General features: G+C 53.9%; 1 protein-coding gene across 1 annotated transcript; it reads right to left on the reverse strand.

The window, feature by feature from the left end:
• Positions 1–1,440: 1,440 nt before the first annotated feature.
• Positions 1,441–17,087, reverse strand: LOC117888039 (proline dehydrogenase 1, mitochondrial-like; the record flags this gene model as incomplete). Its single annotated transcript, XM_034791052.1, is given in 12 exon segments — positions 1,441–1,941; positions 4,985–5,073; positions 8,170–8,268; positions 8,353–8,528; positions 8,837–8,983; positions 9,328–9,420; positions 13,320–13,401; positions 13,987–14,066; positions 15,098–15,214; positions 15,925–15,989; positions 16,322–16,471; positions 17,053–17,087. Coding segments are annotated over 12 exon segments (1,324 nt in total), but the record flags the coding sequence as incomplete, so codon positions are not given.
• Between the last annotated feature and the right edge of the window lie 2,422 nt (positions 17,088–19,509).

A 19,509-nucleotide genomic window follows, 5' to 3' on the forward strand; every position in this document is an offset into this window, starting at 1 on the left:
ACCCTGGACCCCCAATTTCCCCCCTCCTCCAAAAGCAGCCTGCATTTTAGTGCCTGCCCTCTGGGTTACTCCCTTGGGGGCCGAGGGCAAAGGCTCAGAGCAGATTGCTAAGAGGTACTCAACAATACTCAGCTCATGGACCGTGCAAGCCCCAGCCAGGACTACTCTAAGCCAGCCCTGAGCGTGCTGAGAGGCAAGTCCTTCTCCCCTGCAGCCCAGGCTCACCGGCCTACCAAACAGCAGCGATGCTAGTCTAGGTACGGTGGTAGGTTTAATACAATCAGTTCTTTTTTCAAACCCAGGGGGCCCAAGACAACCCAGCAGTGCAGACAGCTGGACCACATATAAATCACAGTTTACAGCACCACATTACCCCCTCTCCTCCCTGAACCACCCCCCACCAATTTACCTCATTCCCAGGCCCAGGTGCTTCCCCTTGTGCTGCAGTCAGCACCCCGCCCTTCCTCCTTCAGCTGCAGGGCAAGGGAAGCGCTGGCACAGGCTGGCTGGGTGCAGTCTGTGCAGAGACCAGCCATGCTGCCCCCCCGACTCTGTTCACAGCTAGGTTAAGCAGCAGCTTGGAGAGGCATTACGCCCCTGGCATGCTCTGCTACTGGTTCTCACCCATCCCCTCCCACCCTACATACAATCCATCAACTGGGCAGGCCCCGGCCTCTAGTGACCAGGTTACAGGCTTTGGCTGGTGAGGGCAGGGGGGCTTTGGGAGCGTCATGTACTGGAGTTCCATCCCTTGAAGGCAGCTGGGCTGCTCCGGCCCTGCACAGCCTGGGAACAGCCCAGCCAGCAGAGGGAAATCCAGCGCAAGCTCTTCCATAAAGAATCTACAACCCCTCTCCTACCCCTCACAGAGCGAAGTCCACCCTCAGCTTAATCCCCAACCCACCTTAGACAGCGAGGCTAGCCTAGCCTGGGGAGGAAGGGGTGGTGGTGGTGATGATAAAGGCACTAGCCTGAGAACCAGTCTTGGCTCTACTAGACTTCCTTCCTGTGTGACCTCAGACCAGTCACTTAACCATTGTGTGCCTCAGTTTCCCTATCTGTAAACCAGGGACACTCCCCCTGGTGAGGACACAATTCAAGACGTACGTAACCCCTAGCAACGGGCAGGCCACAGAGCTGCCTGGATGGAACCTCCCCCTACATTGTGAACACCCAGCTCTCACCGTCCTCACCCCACCCTGGGGAGGGAACCAAGCTACAACTGCTTTCTGATGCCTTATCCTCTGACCCCTGGGGCATGCCATCCATCCTCCTAGGAGCCAGCAACAGGATCTTGCCAGCACCAGGAAGATGGATGGCTATGGCTTGCAGTGCAACGATTGAGAGTCCCACTGTTTTACCCTGTCGCTGCTCTCCCACAAAGCCCTGCCTTTAACTGGGTCCATTCTACAGTTGTATTAAATCTCAGAGAGGCAACGGTGTCCTAGGACAACATTTAATTGCACGGGTGTAAGGACGTCCTTAAGGAAACGGCTGCTCCTGAACCATCCCACAGCAGGGACAGTGACGTAGGCCCGCTGCGGAGATGTTTACTGGAGGGTCACTGGTGCAGGTCAGATATTAACGCACTAGAGAAGGTCTTCGCCACGGGAGAAGGCCTCTGCGGGGAGGACTGAGAGTGGTGGAAAAGGGTAGTTGGAGAAAAACAGCAGCAGTTCTATTAAAAAGCCGCTAGGTCTGCCGGTCTGGGACATTTGCTGCAGCATATCCCAGCCCAAGGCAGGGCAGGTTAGTGGCTTGGATTACAGAAGAGGCTGCCAGTGATCAGTCTTCTCTTGAACTCACTCCAGAGGAGGTCCCTCTCGCGTTTGGCTCTCTTCATGAAGCCCCTGTTTTCCAGGGCCCTTCTGGACAGGTACGGCAGCACTTCGTTCACAGGGCCATAGGGAACGTATTTGTAGACTGGATAACCTGCTTGCCCTGAGGAGAGAAATCAAGGTAACTTACAGGATACAGTGGGCATGAATCTCTGCTAGTGCAAATCAACCCCACTCCATTGACACCAGTTCACACCAACTCAGGATCTGGCCTCCCAGAGCAAGATTTCGGAATTGCACTTGGGAAATGCTCCTAGTGCAGCTAGACCAGAGGTAGGCAAACTATGGCCCGCTGGCCACATCCAGCCCACAGCCCTCTCCCCTGCTGTTCGCCTCCCCGCAGCCACGCGGGCCGCACTCTGGGCGGCGGGGGTTGCGTGCTCCTGCCGAGCAGAGCGGCAGCATGTCTAGCTCCGGCCAGGCGGCACGGCTGCCAGACATGCTGCTCTGAGTGGCATGGTAAGTAGGCTGGGGGGTTGGATAAAGGGCGGGGGGTCCCGGGGGCCAGGGAGCAGTGGTTCTGCGGGTGAGGGGCTAAGGGGGCTGGGGGGTTGGATAGGTGTAGGGTCTTGGGGGGCCTGTCCAGGGCAGGGGTGTGGATAGGGGGTGGGATCCCAGGGGGGCAGTTAGGGGACAAGTAGCAGGGTGGGTTGGATGGCTCAGGGGTTCTGAAGGGAGCAGTCAGGGGGTGGGAAGTGGGAGGGGTCAGATACGAGGCGGGGGCCAGGCTGTTTGGGGAAGCACAGCCTTCCCTACCTGGCCCTCCATACAACCCCAATGTGGCCCTCGGGCCAAAAAGTTCGCCCACCCCTGAGCTAGACCACCTCCACGGCCTCTGGAAAGAGACTCACTGCAGAGAGCCCTCTTGTTTTACATCCCAAGCAAAGGAATTTGCACCCTGGCCTTGAGGCAGCCCAACAGGAAAGCGCCGCCCTACATGATCTGCTAACGCCATTTCTTCTCATTCCTTTGTTACACCTCACCACGTTCACTACAGTCTGACTGCAGCACGTTGAACCCTTTCATGCTTCATGTAGAAATCTGCAGAGACCGCAAGACAGGATGCAGGGAGGAGCGAGAGCAGCCCCAAGGTGCCACAGGGTGGAGGGACAATTCTGGAAGTGCTCTGAAGGTACCAAAGGGACTCGAGAGAAAGGTTCAGACTCAGTGTGAACCTAAGTGACTCTCCCATGAAGCAGAGCGGAGGAAGTTGAGCCATAGAGAACATGTCTGAATCATTCCGCAGTAGTCCTGAGAGGCAGATAACACCCAAGTTATGACAAACTTGGTCTTTGCCAGCCAGCGCCAGCAGGCCAGTGACTTGGCTGAAGGAGACTGGAGGGGCCAAGCCACCCTCAGCTTGCCAAAGAAACTGCTGCGTTAGTGGGGTGAAGAGTAACAGCCCAGCACCGCTGCTGCGTTAGTGACAGGCACGTGAACCGTTACCGTGGGCCTCGGCGCTCCTCATCCGCGCCAGCTCAGGCAGCGTGAACAGCGCTGTCCTACGAGGGACTAAAGCAAGGGTGGAGCAGCGCTGGGCAGCTCTGCACAGTGCCCCAGGCAGACCAGACCACACCTCCACGTGCACGACATTCCCATGTAAATTTAGTGCCACAGTAGCCACGGCATCGGGCACATTTCCTCCTCTTCCCTGTAGGCATAGCAGAGGAATGCTGGCGAGTGCGAACGTGCCTGTGTCAGCAGAGCATGCGGGGAGACTGCGGCAGAGGATGGGATTTGATGCCAGGGCTACTTACACAGGCCAAGGGGGGGGGGGGAAGAAGCCACTGGATCAGCTCTTCCAATTGTCCCACAAGCTTTAGTGATTAAGAGCAGCCAGCAGTTCCACCATGAAGGTGCATCAGAGCTCCTGAAGCCAGGCCAGTGTGGACACAGGTATTGCCAGACTGGGTCAGCGCTATGGCCCACTAGGCCAGTATCCTGCTTCAGGGCAAGGTGTAAGACACTTCACAATAGGTAGTGATGGGATAGTCACCTGCCCCAGGGGAGTCCCCTCCTGACCTCGAGTAGTTAGTGAGCGCCAGCCCAGAAGCAGGAGGGTTGATATCTTTTCTTGAGCTTTTTAAATTTAATTCAACTCCTCTGGCTATTTGTTACCCATAGAAGTGTCCAATAGCCTTTGAATGTGGCTAAGCCTTTGTCTCTGCCTTAATACACTGTGGCAGTGAGTTCCACAGTCTCGTTACACCTAGAATGAAAACACTTTTTTCCTATTCTTTGAATTTGTCAGTTTCCAATGTCATTGGATGTTCCTTGCTCTGGTAGACAGAGGACAAGCACACAGTCTTCCTTCTCTAGATCAGTCATTTTATACACTTCTATCCTATCCCTTATGTATGTACCTCCTTTCAAAGGAGACCAGTGCCCGTCTTTTCCATCTCTTCATCCAAAGCTTTTCCTGCCTCTGGTCATGGTCACTTGGCTCTGTGCCCCTCTAACGGTGCAATATCCTTTAAGATTGGGTGAAAGATACAGTACATAGGATCCAGATGTGCGCCAACCACGGCTTTGTATAATGAACTTACGACTATATTCTCCGTCCGGTTTCTTATGCACCTTAACATCTGGTTGGACTTGACCACAGCCATGCATTGAGCAGATCTTCAGTGAGCTGGCCACACACACTGGTCCCCGTCCTGAGTTCACACAGTTTGTTACAACGTGGCAAGGTGCACAAGCTATTGGGTCCTCTCCTGCATTGCTCAGAACTGAGCTGCCCTCTTCCCTGGCCTAGCCAGGCCCCTCGGAAGCTCTGCCATGCCCATGCTGGGCTTGACTAACCTAAGTTACGGCCTCTGCAAATTGCATCACTTCACTGCTCAGCCCCCTTCCCAGACCATTAAACCCCGCCCCGCACGCGAAGCCTTCTGGCACCTGCTCTTAACTTTTTGCCTTGACAAAAGTGACGTATTCCTCCTGTTTTCTCCTTTCAGCCAGTTTCTGATCCATGATAACACCTAGCCTCCCACCTCATGACTCGTCTCTTTAGTAATCACACATGAGAGATTTTGTTCAAGGTCTTTTAAAAAATCTCAGTCAGATGTTTCTCTACTCACTGACTGAAAACAGCACAGCAATCCCCAGCCCTTCCCCCTCTTGGGCGCCCAGAGGGGCACACCACTTACCCAGAGGGAAGGTGATCTGGTCACACATGCCCAGCAGCTGCCCGAAGTACACCTTTTTCTCAGAGGGATGAATGCCAAGCTCTGCCATTCTGTAATGGAAGCACCACAGAGTCACATCAGGAGATGCCCAGCAGGAAGGGGGGGAGGGAGTGGCCTGCTAAACCCAGGGTTGTGAGTTCAATCCATGAGGGGGCCATTTAGGGATCTGGGACAAAAAATCTGTCAGGGACGGTACTTGGTCCTGCTGTGAAGGCAGGAGACTGGCCTCAATGACCTTTCAAGGTCCCTTCTAGGAGCTAGGTCTAACTCCATATAACAATGGAGAAAGGAAATGCTACACTAGAAGGACAGAGTGAGCTGGAGGGACAGTAAAGCAGCCTCTGGGTCAGGGAATCCTGCTCCTTTTCCAGAGGTCTATTACCCACAGGCCTGGATTAACAACTTCCCCAAGGGTAAAAAAGGAGCAGACTGCAAGAGAAGCATGGCAGAGTTGGGTACCTGATGCCCATCCCCGCAGAGTGCCTGGCACAGCTCTTCCCTGGAACTGCTGCATGCCCTCACTCATGCATCTGCCCAGCACACAGTGCTGCATGGAACAGTTTACAGCCCCAGCACATCTTCGGCCGGCCGCTGTGCAACATCTGCAGTCACTGGCCTTCATACTCCCACCGATACAAAAACCCAGGAGTCTGGCATTCAGCACCGGTCTGAGCTAACAGATTTACATCCACAGGCCAGAAAGGTCACTGCAGAGCAAGCAAAGTCCTTTCCTGAAAGCTGCTTCTGCCAGGGTCTGATCTCCTATTTGCCAGACATCCCAGGGCCCCGATTCAATTTCTCCTAACTGCACAAGAAGGTACATGAATTCAATTCCATTTCATGCACAGGCCCCCTCCCTTCCAGCCCCTTTAGAATCATAGAATATCAGGGTTGGAAGGGACCTCAGGAGGTCATCTAGTCCAACCCCCTGCTCAAAGCAGGACCAATCCCCAACTAAATCATCCCAGCCAGGGCTTTGTCAAGCGAGGCCTTAAAAACCTCTAAGGAAGGAGATTCCACCACCTCCCTAGGTAACCCATTCCAGTGCTTCATCACCCTCCTACTGAAAGTTTTTCCTAATATCCAACCCAAACCTCCCTCACTGCAACTTGAGACCATTACTCACTATTCTGTCATCTGCTACCCCCCTTCAGGTAGTTGAAGGCAGCTATCAAATCCCCCCTCATTCGTCTCTTCTGCAGACTAAACAATCCCAGTTCCCTCAGCCTCTCCTCGTAAGTCATGTGCTCCAGCCCCCTAATCATTTTTGTTGCCCTCCCCTGGACTCTTCAATTTTTCCACATCCTTCTTGTAGTGGGGGGCCCAAAACTGGACAATACTCCAAATGAGGCCTCACCAATGCCGCATAGAAGGGAATGATCACGTGCCTCCATCTGCTGGCAATGCCCCTACTTATACAGCCCCAAATGCCGTTAGCCTTCTTGGCAACAAGGGCACACAGTCAACTCAGCCAGCTTCTCATCCACTGTAATCCCTAGGTCCTTTTCTGCCATTCGCATTTCCCTAGGTCTGGCCAGCCACTGTTCCTAGTGCTGTCAGATGCTGTGCAAACGTCACCCACACACTTCTGCTGCCACCCCTCAATGCCTTCTTGCAATAGCAGCCCCTGCTACCCCCATCCTAGGCTCCCACACAGCTGCTCTGCTGCAGCCCCACTGATACCAGACACCTCTGTGTTCTTGGGGAACCAGGGTGCAGTATCCAGCCTGACTCATGAAAGACACTTCCCCCACCCCCCCAGCCTCTGCTTAAACCAAAACCCAGAGGAAAAAACTTGCGGAGAGCAGTGAAGGGCGTTGGGAGACACACCTAGACTCCTCCCGACAAGGGTAACAAGATTAAAGCATCTCAGTTTAAATACAAAATGGAGAACTAAATTCTGGGACCAAAAAAAGCAGGGAAGCACTGCATCATGGGAATCTCTGCTCCAGGTGCTAATGAACCTATGTCTGCACACACCCAGCTCAGCAGTTATTAGACCAATTCTAGTAATGAATCCTTAATTAATATCCAAATACTGAAGTAGCCTAGTTACATTGTGAGCTCCCTGGAAGAAACCACCACCCATAGCCAAGAGTGATCAGCTCCTATTGTCTAGTCTAAAGAAAACCCTTGAGTCATCAGCTTACCTATAAAAAAATCTAGTGTTCTCCCTTGAACCATTGTATTTTCTCTACAAAAATCCCTACTCACCCCCTCTAGTCAGGGTTCTGATGCTTAGATCCAAACTAGGAGTTCCAGTGGAACTGATGCCATCATCTCCTCACTGCCTGCCTCTTGCCCTCAGGACCCTCAGCTACCACCATCATCTGGGAACTCTGACCAGTTCAAGTTCCATGGAGCGGTAAGACCTCCTTCTCTCTCTTTTCATTTTCCTGTCTACCTTAGGTATTGGCCTTTAATCATGTATGTTATGTTGGTTTAGTCCTCCTTGTGTAGTTATCACTATTATTCAATAAATAACTTTTATGGTTAAGTTAGTTGCTTCTCTCTCTTGCTGAACTTTACTCGTTTGTGTTTTTAGCTTCCCCCATTCACTCTCCAGCAACGCTTCTTTTACCTAAGCTAAAGATCCCTGCAGCGCCCAAAATACTGTGGGGTTTGCTCATCAAGTAGGTTACTGCCAGTACAATTGCGTTGGGGGAGTGGGGATAGGGACGTGCTGAATTTGGGACGCATAAGGGTAACAGCTTGAAAGTGCTGCTTGACCCAGTCCATGGAGCCCAGGGGCATATAAGGAGAGGCAGCTTGAAAGTGCTGCTTCCTCCAGCCCAGTGAGTCCAGAGACATATAAGGGGTCAGCTTGACAGTGCTGATTGACCCGGTCTGCTGAGAGAGAGAGAGAGAGAGTGTGTGTTTCTGGGGCTGGAGTAACCCAGCCCTAGGGACCCTAGGTCCTGCAGGATAGCTCCACTGGGAGGGGACTTACAGAAGGGAGAAGTAGAGCTCCATATGAAAACACAAGTGACACAAGCAGTACATTGATAGGATTACAAAATCCCCTTCCCCAGCAGAGTAACCCGAATAAATAAGCATACCCCAAAGTAATGGGCAAATCTGGTAACACCACCTCCCACCGCTATTTGACGCCTGGCACCCACTGCTCTTGCCACACTGCCACCTACCTGCGAATGGTGAACATCACCGTGTCCTCGTTGTGCGATGCCACCATCACTTTGATTTTCTGGCTGTACTTGATCTCCTCAAGAACGTAGTCCAGGCACCTGTAGGACAGATCACATGTGGGCACAGGGAAGTGCCCAGGGCACCACCTCCTCACCCCGGCATCCCAGCTCTGGCACTCCTACCTCTGGTACATCTCGTTGGTCTTTTCGTACGTAGGGTTGAGGGGATCCTCGTAGCCGACTTGGGCAGCTCGGGCCTGTTCTTGTTCCATATACGCGCCTCTGACCAGCTTGGCCCCGAAGTGCCAGCCCTCGCGGCGAGAGAGCTCCACATCCATTGTCACGTTGTCATATGCCTCCTGCAGTGGAAAGGCGGAGCGGTGCCATCCACAGCCAGGAGCAGTCGCTCCTTGCCCTGACACGTGCTGTCTGGGGGGAGAAGGGGAGCAAGGCTCCAAGCCTGCTCCTGGAGTTCTGCCCCGAGACTGAGCTGCCACTGGAGCACCGCCTCCTCCTACAGCATGACCCATCTCCACCCCACTACCTGCCACCACTGCTTGGCGCGCTGCCACCACTGCATCTGGGGCCCTTCAGGCAGGCAGGTTGCACCCCACACACCGTTGGCCCTAGCTCCCCTGCCTGCAGCTGGCACCGGCCAGACCCTCACCTTCAGGTAGCACTGGAAGGTGTTAAATACAACAGCCTTCTCCATGTTGAACTTGCGCTGCATCTCCAGGGTGAGCCGGCTGATGGCTGGCTGGAAGTAGGTCTGTTCAGCGTCCACCATCAGCCTCACTCCCAGCTCCAAGGCTCTCTGCAAGGGGAAGGACACTCCTCAGGTCAGGCCACAAGCAGTGAACAGGTTCTGCCCAGGTGGAGTCTGCAGGGCCAACCCCGAACCCACTGCTGTGTGTAGTACTACACAGGTCCTGCAGATGGCAGCACTCTCTCACCTGCAGGCCAATGCCTCCAGGGAACACCTGCGACCCTAGGGCCACTGAGAGCAGCCCAAACACTTCTGGCACCGAGGCCATGCTGGGGTATGGGTGAGCAGGTCCATCTCCCTCACTGTGGGGTCAGGGCCCACTCTACCCCTCCCTGGCTGGGAGAACTTCCCACCAAGACCCCCATGATGGTACAGGCAGGGCAGCTCCTAACTGTAGCCAGGACGTCCATCCTCTGCAGCATTCGCTTCATCTGCAGGTCCTCCTCTTCGGTGAAGTGCGAGAGCAGAGGCTCCAACTGGCCGGTCTGAAAGGAGAAGCACCGGACAGCCTCAGTGCTATCCCCCCGTGGCCACAGCCTGGACATTAGACCATAAGCCTTCCCTCCCTCACCCAGGTGCAGAGCAGGACATGGCACAAGGCATCAGGACAAGCGCCAACCCCAAGAGTCCATGCAGCTATCCACTCCCTCCCCATTTACACACGTTGAGTGCAGGCACGTGGGACAAGTATCGTGTGCTTAACTGTGTGCATGAAAGTGCAGTGGGAGGGGGCCCAGCTGGGATCAGGTTCCTCAGAGTACCAGCATGCTCCAGACTCTAAGGGGCAGCCACCCAGCCCCATTCACCAACCCTGTGCACCTGCCACCTTCAACTGGGAGCCGGAGCCAGAGCTGGTGGTCCCCAGATGTTACAGAAAGGGTATAGAGAGTGAGGTGCCTGGGGTCCTGGCAGCTGCCGGCTCAGCAGGGCTGGGGAAGCTGGTACAGGGCAGGGCCTGGGAAGCAGGATGGAGCCCCACAAGAAGCTGTTTGAGAGAGAACCCTTGCGCCCCTAGCCCCGAACTTGCCCTGGTTCCATGCCAGGGGAATGGCTCCGCTGGCAGGCCTGGCCGAGACAGCCTGGCGAGTGTCCAACCCATTTCTCTGCTCAGGCCAGGCCGGCAGCACTGGGCTGTGCAGAGGTGAAGCCTGAGCATCCGCCTCAGTCCTGTCTCCCCGCCCCACCTTCTCGTCCGGGAAGAGCAGATTAGAGCCCAGCTCGGTTGCTGACACCCGCAGGGCCCAGCTCCCTTGCTCTAGCGGAGACATGAGTGCAGCGCTGCTACAGCTCTGAGCTGCTGGAGCTGGAGCCCCAAGAGGCAGCAATCATCGAATCCTAGAATCTCAGGGTTGGAAGGGACCTCAGGAGGTATCTAGTCCAACCCCCTGCTCAAAGCAGGACCAATTCCCAACTAAATCATCCCAGCCAGGGCTTTGTCAGGCCAGGCCTCAAAAACCTCTAAGGAAGGAGATTTCACCACCTCCCTAGGGAACCTATTCCAGTGCTTCACCACCCTCCTAGTGAAATAGTGTTTCCTAATATCCAACCTAAACCTCCCCCACTGCAACTTGAAACCATTACTCCCTGTTCTGTCATCTGCCAGCACTGGGAACAGTCTAAATCCATCCTTTTTGGAACCCCCTTTCAGGTAGTTGAAAGCAGCTATCAAATCCCCCCTCATTCTTCCCTTCTGCAGACTAAACAATCCCAGTTCCCTCAGCCTCTCCTCATAAGTCATGTGCTCCAGACCCCTAATCATTTTTGTTGCTCTCCCCAGGACTCTTTCCAATTTTTCCACATCCTTCTTGTAATGTGGGGCCCAAAACTGGACAGTACTCCAGATGAGGCCTCACCAATGTCGAATAGAGGGGGATGATCATGTCCCTCGATCTGCTGGCAATGCCCCTACTTATACAGCCCAAAATGCCGTTAGCCTTCTTGGCAACAAGGGCACACTGTCAACTCATATCCAGCTTCTCGTCCACTGTAACCCCGGGTCCTTTTCTGCAGAACTGCAGTCACTCGGTCCCTAGTCTGTAGCAGTGCATGGGATTTTTCCATCCTAAGTGCAGGACTCTGCACTTGTCCTTGTTGAACTTCATCAGATTTCCTTTGGCCCAATCCTCCAATTTGTCTAGGTTCCTCTATATCCTATCCCTGCCCTCCAGCGTATCTACCACTCCTCCCCATTTAGTGTCATCTGCAAACTTGCTGAGGGTGCAGTCTACGCCATCCTCCAGATCATTAATGAATATATTGAACAAAACCAGCCCCAGGACTGACCTTTGGGGCCTCAGAGGACCCTAGAGCCCTTTCTCCATCCAGGGTAGATGGATTCTAGCTACCCTTCCCCCCCCAGACCTGCTCCCACGCAGGGCTCTGCTTAGCCTGGGAGGGCACCTGTACACACTGCCATGTACATCTGACCAGCCATCTCCTCCATCCAGTTCAAGTTCTGTCCTCAGAGCCCAGCCTGGCATCAACCAAGGCCATTTCATCCTGTTACTGCCCTCTGGAGCCAAGGACCCTGCCGCCGGCTTTACTCCTACCCGTGTGGCAGCTAGCAACATTCTACCATCACCCACACTGGCACGGAGTATTGACAGGTGCCTCGCCCAGTCACCCCTCCCTGCCACTACCAGCTCCCGATCGCCATCTGAGCATCGCTTCAATGCAGAAGACTCCTACATTCATGTCTGCTCCTGTAGGGCTCGTTCTTTGCTTCTGCCTGTCCCCAAATTCAAGTCTTGGCTTAGCCACAGACACCTCAACTAGCACTCCCCCGAGTGCCCATAACAGGCAAGCAGAATGGCTCCCAGATGGCTCCTGGCTGTGGGCGCCCCACCTCCATGTCCTAGGTCTGTGGCCCTTTCATTTGCAGACAACCTTAATTCAGCTACTCCACCACAAAACAGGGTTGTGTTCATCTCCCCTCACCTCCAATGGCTCTGTTGTAGCCTATAGGTGAAGGTACTTGCTAGGTGAGGCATAGGCATAAGTTAATAATGCAATGAGCTTACAAGCCTCAACGCCTGTAAGGCAGTAGCTTAGCTAAACTAATCAAGGCCCAAGGCCTAAAAAGCCTTAACAGGAGTAGCTAACCGGGAGTAACCCTAGATCATAAGACAGCACAAGGCAGAGTGCAGTAGGGACTAAACTGCTACAACCATGACATACTAGTTGATACCAGCTTGGGATATTTTTAGTCAGGGACATCAGCAGATGTCTGACTCTAAGAATGTCATGGGATCTGTCTGACATCTATGCTAATAAGCTTGAGGTAAAAGCCCATGGGAGAAGGGCACCCCATTAGTAGGGGGAGGAACAGTAAAGAAGGAAAAGGGGCTGAAACCCCTCCTGAATATGCACTAGGCCTAGTGGTGTCGGTATAACACAAGTTGTATCCCAGCTTGTGTGGCTCGAGAGGTGTGGCTCTTGACGATGGTGAGGGGGAAGATCACTAATACCCGAGGCTGTTTTTCAAAGGATGGCGAGAGTCTAGGGATGCTCAGCTCCATCTGTAGTAGCTCTTGCTGCCTCACAGGGTTAGTGTTTGTGGCTCTGAACTGTATTAATAAAACTAGAAAGAGTGCGACAGCTGAAGTGTGACTGTTGCAATCCTGCTTCCTGTGGCTCCCAAATCAGGAGCTCTGATAATACCAGGCCTGATCCTGGGTCAAGAACCTACCAAGAACCTAGCGTGGTAACAGGGGAAAACAAATTGACCTAATCAATAGATCAGGCAACAATTCCCTGAATGTCTCAGTTCTATCAAGTTCAGTTTGTCCCACCCAATGGCTCCTCTTCCACAGTCAGCACACCCCAAACTTGCAATGACGCATTAACAAGAGGTCTGACTTCTCTTACCTGCCAAGACCCGAGCTCAGGCCCTCTGGATTCTGCATTTCTCCAGCTAGTGCTAGTGACAGTGCCCACCAAGGGGAGGTCAGGAATGCAGGTCCTTGCAGCCCAGTGCATGGAGGGATGCAACAAGGACAAACTCTTAGCCCTCCCAACCCCTTTGTGATAGTGCAGAAAGAGGGTAACCCGGGGCTGAAGGGTGAGGACCCCAAGGGGAGAGAATTTTGTATGGTGTAAGTAGAAGCAATGGGATGCAATCAAGGGATCAGACGAATATCAAGATGAAGTGCCCGACAGGAAGCGCCTCCCATGTGACTGGCTGATCCCGGATACTTGGGAGTTTTAGAACGGCCTGGCTAAGACATCGGAAAGCCAGATGCATGGTGCCCCCTTCCCAGTCCAGCACAGTACCATGGGAGCCCTCCAGGTGCAGTGTCCCACGCCATTACCTGGGAGGAGCTCTACTGCTCAGGAGGATTCCCTTGGGGCCTCGCCCTGGGCCAAAACAGTGCTGCTCACCCACCTTCATGTTTGGGATGAGCAGCAGTTTGGAGAGCTTCGTTCGGCTGTCAATCAGACTGTTCCAGTCCAGCAAGTCCACAGTGCTGCAGCCAGAAAGACCCGCATTAGCGCCAGCTCCAAGCAAGCTGCAGACTGGCCCCGCACCCAGCCAGCCTCCCCAAGGGGTGCACCGGCAGCTCCCTCGCTAGTCAGGCTGGATTAGTGCCCCAGAGCCCAGTGCTGCCCGTCATGGCCCAGCTTGGGGGGATTTCAGCAGCGCTCCCTGGGCGTAGGTCCTTGGTCACCAGGAGCCTGGCAGAGCAGCAGGATGCGCATGGCAACTCTGGCTACGTACCCAGGCAAACCCTTCCACCCGAGCCAGCTACCGCTCGGAGAAGTAACACGCCCCTCAAAATGCCCACAAACATGGCCAACACCGCTTCTTACCCCTTCCCAGTGCAGCTCCCCGGCCTCTGAGAAAGGCAACCTCTCCCAGGACCCCTGCCCCGAGCCATTGCTCTGGGATTCGGGAAGCTCCCCTCTCTGGCAGCGCACACACTGGCTGAAATGGAAGCCTTTGGGACCCCTCCACGTGCTCCTTTCTGTGGCACCCCCACCCCTCCCCACTCTGCAGCACATTCCAGGAAGGCCGGAGCGTCAGGCTGGCTGTGGTCCAGGAGGGAGCTCACCCAGACACGCCCAGGTCCTCGCCTGTGAACCAGTGCTGGCTCTCCGCTTTGGTCGCAATCCCAAGGTTCGCCAGGGTCTCCTGCAAGGAGAAAGGAGCAGGTCAGAGTCTCTGCTGCTGCCTGCTGTCCCCAGATTGCTGCCTTTGCCCGGACTCTACCCTGAGCCGTGACCCTGCTCTGAGGCGATGGGTGGGGTGGGACTGTGCCCGCTCCTGCACACCGCACAGCCCCCATGGGGTCAAAGGCACCAAACAGCCACTCAGCGCTTCCCAGAGGGATGTCCCCTAGTGCTGAGCAGCTCTCAGGAGAGAAGGGAGCGCTAGCCTCATGGCTGCAAGAGGGCTAGTGCAGGAGCTATGCAGGTACACGCATCAGCCACTGGGACAGACCTCACTGGTACCAGCACAAGGGGGCTCAGGAGACTTATGGTGCACTGGGACCTATGAAGGAGGATGGGGATTCCAGTGCAAGGGAAAGACTGGGGGAAATGCACAGAAACGAGCTGACTTGGCTAGGGAGCAATTTACTGGCTCTTTCGGTCGCTGGGCATGGAACCAGAACAATGCTCCTTCCAGTCTTACACTTTAAGGCCAGAAGGGACCATCCTGAACATCTAGTCTGAGGTCCTGCACATCGCAGGCCACAGAACCTCCCCCACCACTCCTGTAATAGACCCCTCACTGCTGGTTGAGTGACTGAAGTCCTCACATCATGGTCTAAAGACTTCAAGTTACAAAGAATCCAGCATTTACACAAGTTCAAGCCGGCAGGTGACCCGTGCCTCACGCTGCACGGGAAGGCAAAAAAACCCCAGGGTCTCTGCCAATCTGACCTTGGGGAAAATTCCTTCGACCCCAGATATGGTGATCAGTTAGACCCTGAGCATGGGGGTGAGACCCGCCAGCCAGACACCTGAGAGAGAATTCTCTGGAGTAACTCAGAGCCCTCCCTAGTGCTTTGATCCAAGGCCCCAGAGCATTTCACAACCCCCTGAGAAATGTGGGGGCACAGTCCTGCAGGAGGGTGATGCATCCAGGGCACGAGCAGCACAGATGCCCATGGGGCAGAGTTGGGGAGGACAGCTCCTTTGGGAGCACTATGCCTAGCTCACCTGCAGCTTTTTCACCTCCAGCTTGGTCTCCATCACAGCCAGCCCCGCCTTGCCCTGCTCTGCAGCCATCTGGTGAAAGAACTTCCTCCACTTCATCAGCACCTCCGAGAACTGCAGCTGGGGGAGCAGACCGCAGGGTGAGCTCCCTGCTCCTCTCCCCAGCAGGGATGGCTCAGGGCTCCCCCCACCCCCGTGATTGTATCCTAGGGGTGCTATCCACCCAGCTGGGCACTCTGCCACGCCAAGTGAGCAGGCCTGGCCCTGCTGGGCTCCCAACCGGACAGTGCTGGCACCTCCCGCTACCCTCCTAGTAAAGACCAAGGCCCCTAAACCTGACCCTAGGCAGGGGGTCCCCAGTGAGATAACCTGGCATTTAGCCAGCTCTCCATCCTCAAAGCGAGAGGCAAGCTCGAGCCCTTCTACATCAGGTGAGGTCTGGGCCAGACATCAGAGAGGAGCTTTGACTCTCCAGGGGTGGACTAAGGCCCAAGCTGCTGCCCTGACCAGGACACTGGCCTCCCCACGGAGTCTACTGAGCATCGCTGACAGACATAGTCCATAAGCATGTGCCTGGCCTGGCCCCGATGGGAGGGACCATCCTGCCTGGCACCAGCTCGCTGCACTGAGTCCAAGTGGTGGGGCGCTGCCCTCATCTAGCGTTGGGGCCTCCGTCCTTTTACACGCCACAGCCGCCTCCTCTGAAGCTCCTGCCACCTGGAAGAGTCTCCAAGTAACTCCCGGAGCCTGTCTCAGCCTGAGCACCCCTCCTCCCGGCCTCTCCCTCTGCTATCATGCGGGGCCCCTGGCGCCAAGCGTCGCTCACTCACCAGGAACTGAGGCCTTCCTAAAGCGGTCAGCTTAATGGCCGAAAAGCTGTCCTCGGAGCTGCCACCTAAACAAAGGCAGAGAGAGCGGAGGTGGCTGCAGCATCCGTAACTCCAGGGCAGGTAAAGGAAAGCGGCCCAGGGCAAGCCAGAGAGGGGGGAGGAATTCAGAAAGCCCATGTGAGCTGGCAGATCTGCCCTTCGTCCCAGCTGGGTACCCTCCAGAGACTGCAGCAGCGCCTGGCCTCTGCATTGCAGCAGGAGGGCACCCGGAGAGCCACGGCCCATGGCTGGCAATGCAGCCTGTTGGGGGAGGGGCACAGGGCCAGATGCTCCCAGAGGGACAGTCGGGCACAGCCGACACAGGGCACTCTGGTGGTGGCATATGCAGGGCACCTACCCGAGGCCTCGATACAGCGCAGGAACGTGTCCATGTGCTGGTCACACTTGGTTTCGTCTGCGTAGAAGTAGGTGCGAGCACTGATGACCCTGTCCCGGCGGTCCCCGAACTCCCGATGCGCAAGGTACTGCTTCTCTCTCTGGGCGGCACCTGGGGACAGGTAGGAGGAGCGTGCTGCAGATACGGCAGAGGAGAGGAGATGCCCAAGAGCCCACATGTCCCTGGAACAAGCCCCCTTACTCTCACCATTCCCATCAGCTCAAGCCCTGCCTAAGCCTCTGGGGAGATTTCTCATGCCCTAGGAGAAAGTCCCAGGGCTCATTGGATCGAGGTCCTTCTAAAAGATCTGCTCCAGCTCAGCCATAAGCCAATGGGCTGGATGCAGGACTCACAGGGTGGGACTCTCTGGCCTGTGCCATGCACAAGAGCAGATGAGATGTTCCAACCTTAACACCTATGTGAGAACTCAGCAGCTGCCCGATCTCCGGGATCTCAGCTCTGTGGCAACGTGAGCCCCCCGTGAGCCGAGGCCCCCCCCCCAGAGCAGTTTAAACACAGCCTGTGCCTGGGTTTTCAGATTACGAACAGATCAAGGTACTTTCCACCCATTGGCCACACAAGCCCCAGGCCTTTCTGCACAACCAGGGTGTGAGGGCCAGAGCCCTGGAGCATGCTGGGGAGGGGATGGTCTGATCTCACTAGGATGTGTTAGGAGCGGTTGTGTCACTCACCCCCCGTCTCCTTCTCAGACGCAGAGGTACAGGAGCTAGAGGGAGGAAGCAGATGGTGAGACAGGCACCAGGGCAGCCCAGGAGCCCCCCTGGGACTACAGTCCACCCCCTCACAACCAGCAATCTTGGCTTCACAGGGGTCAGCTCCCCGTACCCCAGGGGCCAGACCCCCACAAGCCCCTCATCCTTCCTGTGCTTCACTCCGGCAATAACCATTCATAGAAGTGCTTCTCTCGAGCGCCTCTGGGTCCAGAGCACTTCGCTGACGGGGAAGGGGATATTTTCCAAAGCCTCCTTCGGGCCTAAGCCCATCAGAGTCAGTCATGTGCAACCACCTCCCCCTGCCACATGAAAATCAGTGGGACCTTCAGTGCCTTGGAAAACGTTAGCTAAGATTCCTACCCCACCCCATGAGGCAGCCAGCTCTGGGGTGGAGAAACTGCCATAGGGGAGGAGAGCAAATTCCCCTCATGAAACTGCAGGGGAACCAGAACGTCCACACACTAGTTCAGCTGGACCCTGGGGCAAATGCCCCGACTTTTATGACGAGTGTCACATGGATAGGTGGCAGTCACTTCTGAGGGCTGCCATCGCATAGATGAGCCCCCATCTCCCTTCAACAGGGTCTTTATAACAAACAGCACCAGCCTGTACCACCCTGGGTTGCTTACCCCAAAGCTTTGCACTGCGCCAGCACATACCCTCTACGGAGAGCTGAGGCCTCAGCCCCTTCACTGCATCCATCTCCCCTCTTTCTCCAGGCCTGCTTCAGAGCAGGTGGTGGTTCCTTTCCCAAGCACTGACCCTGCCCTAGTTCTTCCTCCTGCCTCGGCTTCTCTTCTGGATTATTTTCAATGCCAATCGCTCAGACAAGCCAGTTTGTTTACATTGACGGGAGATGCTGCTGCCTGCTTCTTGTTTACAATGTCACCTGAAAGTGAGAACAGGCGTTCGCATGGCACTTTTGTAGCCGGCATTGCAAGGTATTTATGTGCCAGATATGCTAAACATTCATATGCCCCTTTGTGCTTCAGCCACCATTCCAGAAGATATGCTTCCATGCTGATGATGCTCGTTAAAAAAATAATGCATTAATTAAATTTGTGACTGAGCTCCTTGTGGGAGAATTGTATGTCTTCCTGCTCTGTTTTACCCGCATTCTGCCCTATATTTCATGTTATAGCAGTCTCGGACGATCACGACCCATCACATGTTTGATTTAAGAACACAAAGAAGGTACCAATGTGAGATTTCTAAGGATAGCTACAGCACTCAACCCAAGGTTTAAGAATCTGAAGTGCCATCCAAAATCTGAGGGATGAGGTGTGAAGCATGCTGCCAGGTGTCTTAAAAGACCAACACTCCGATGTGGAAACTACAGAACCTGAACCACCAAAAAAAAAAAAAAAAAAAAAAAAAATCAACCTTCTGCTGGTGGCATCTGACTCAGATGATGAAAATGAACATGCATCAGTCTGCTCTGGATCACTGTCGAGCAGAACCCGTCATCAGCATGGACGCACGTCCTCTGGAATGGTGGTGGAAGCATGAAAGGAATGAATCTTTAGCACATCTGCCACGTAAATATCTTGCAACACCAGTTACAACAATGCCATGTGAACTCCTGTTCTCACTTTCAGGTAACATTGTACGCAAGAAGAAGGCAGCATTATCTCCCATAAATGTAAACAAATTTAACAGAGTCCTGTGGCACCTTTAAGACTAACAGATGTATTGGAGCATAAGCTTTCGTGGGTGAATACCCACTTCGTCAGACGCATGACGCTTTTCCACTGGGAAAGTAGAATTTGGCCCACAGTTTATTCTTGTGGGGGAGAAAAGGGGAATATCTTTCATTGTTGGAAAATTAGACTGTATTTGCATTTGATTTTTTAACAATGGTATAGAATAAAAAAAGAAAAATAAAGCACTGCTAGCAAGGTATGTTTCCTAAAGTTGTTTTTGTTCATCCTAATTGCCTCCATCTCGCTAACACAAACAGAACTTTTTAAGCAGGGTTATTCAAGTGTGCTGAGTTTCTGAGTTTAATCTTTGTTATTTTAAAACAGCATTATATGTTTTGTTTTGTTTTAAAGTTACATGTATGAATATTGTAAAAAGAAAAGAACTATGATAGGTCAAAGTGTAACTGTGGGACAGTTAGTTTAAATAATATCTATATTACCTCTCAGATTTTTCTGACCTATATTTCAATTTTTTTTTTTTAGGTTTCCAGTTTATTGTATCACAACATGATCCATGTGAATTCTCACAGCTATCCCATGGAAACATCCAGGAAACACCAATCCCTAATCCATTACCTTTAAATGAAACAGACTTCAAGTCAGGGACATCTAGAACACCATTAAACTCACCTTGTAATCTCCCAATGGATAACAATTCTGAATGATAATTTTGCTCCTATTCATTAGAATACTATTTTGCTCTACTTCAATT

The sequence above is a fragment of the Trachemys scripta genome, chromosome 15, assembly GCF_013100865.1.
Source record: "Trachemys scripta elegans isolate TJP31775 chromosome 15, CAS_Tse_1.0, whole genome shotgun sequence".
Classification (NCBI taxonomy): Eukaryota; Metazoa; Chordata; order Testudines; family Emydidae; genus Trachemys; species Trachemys scripta.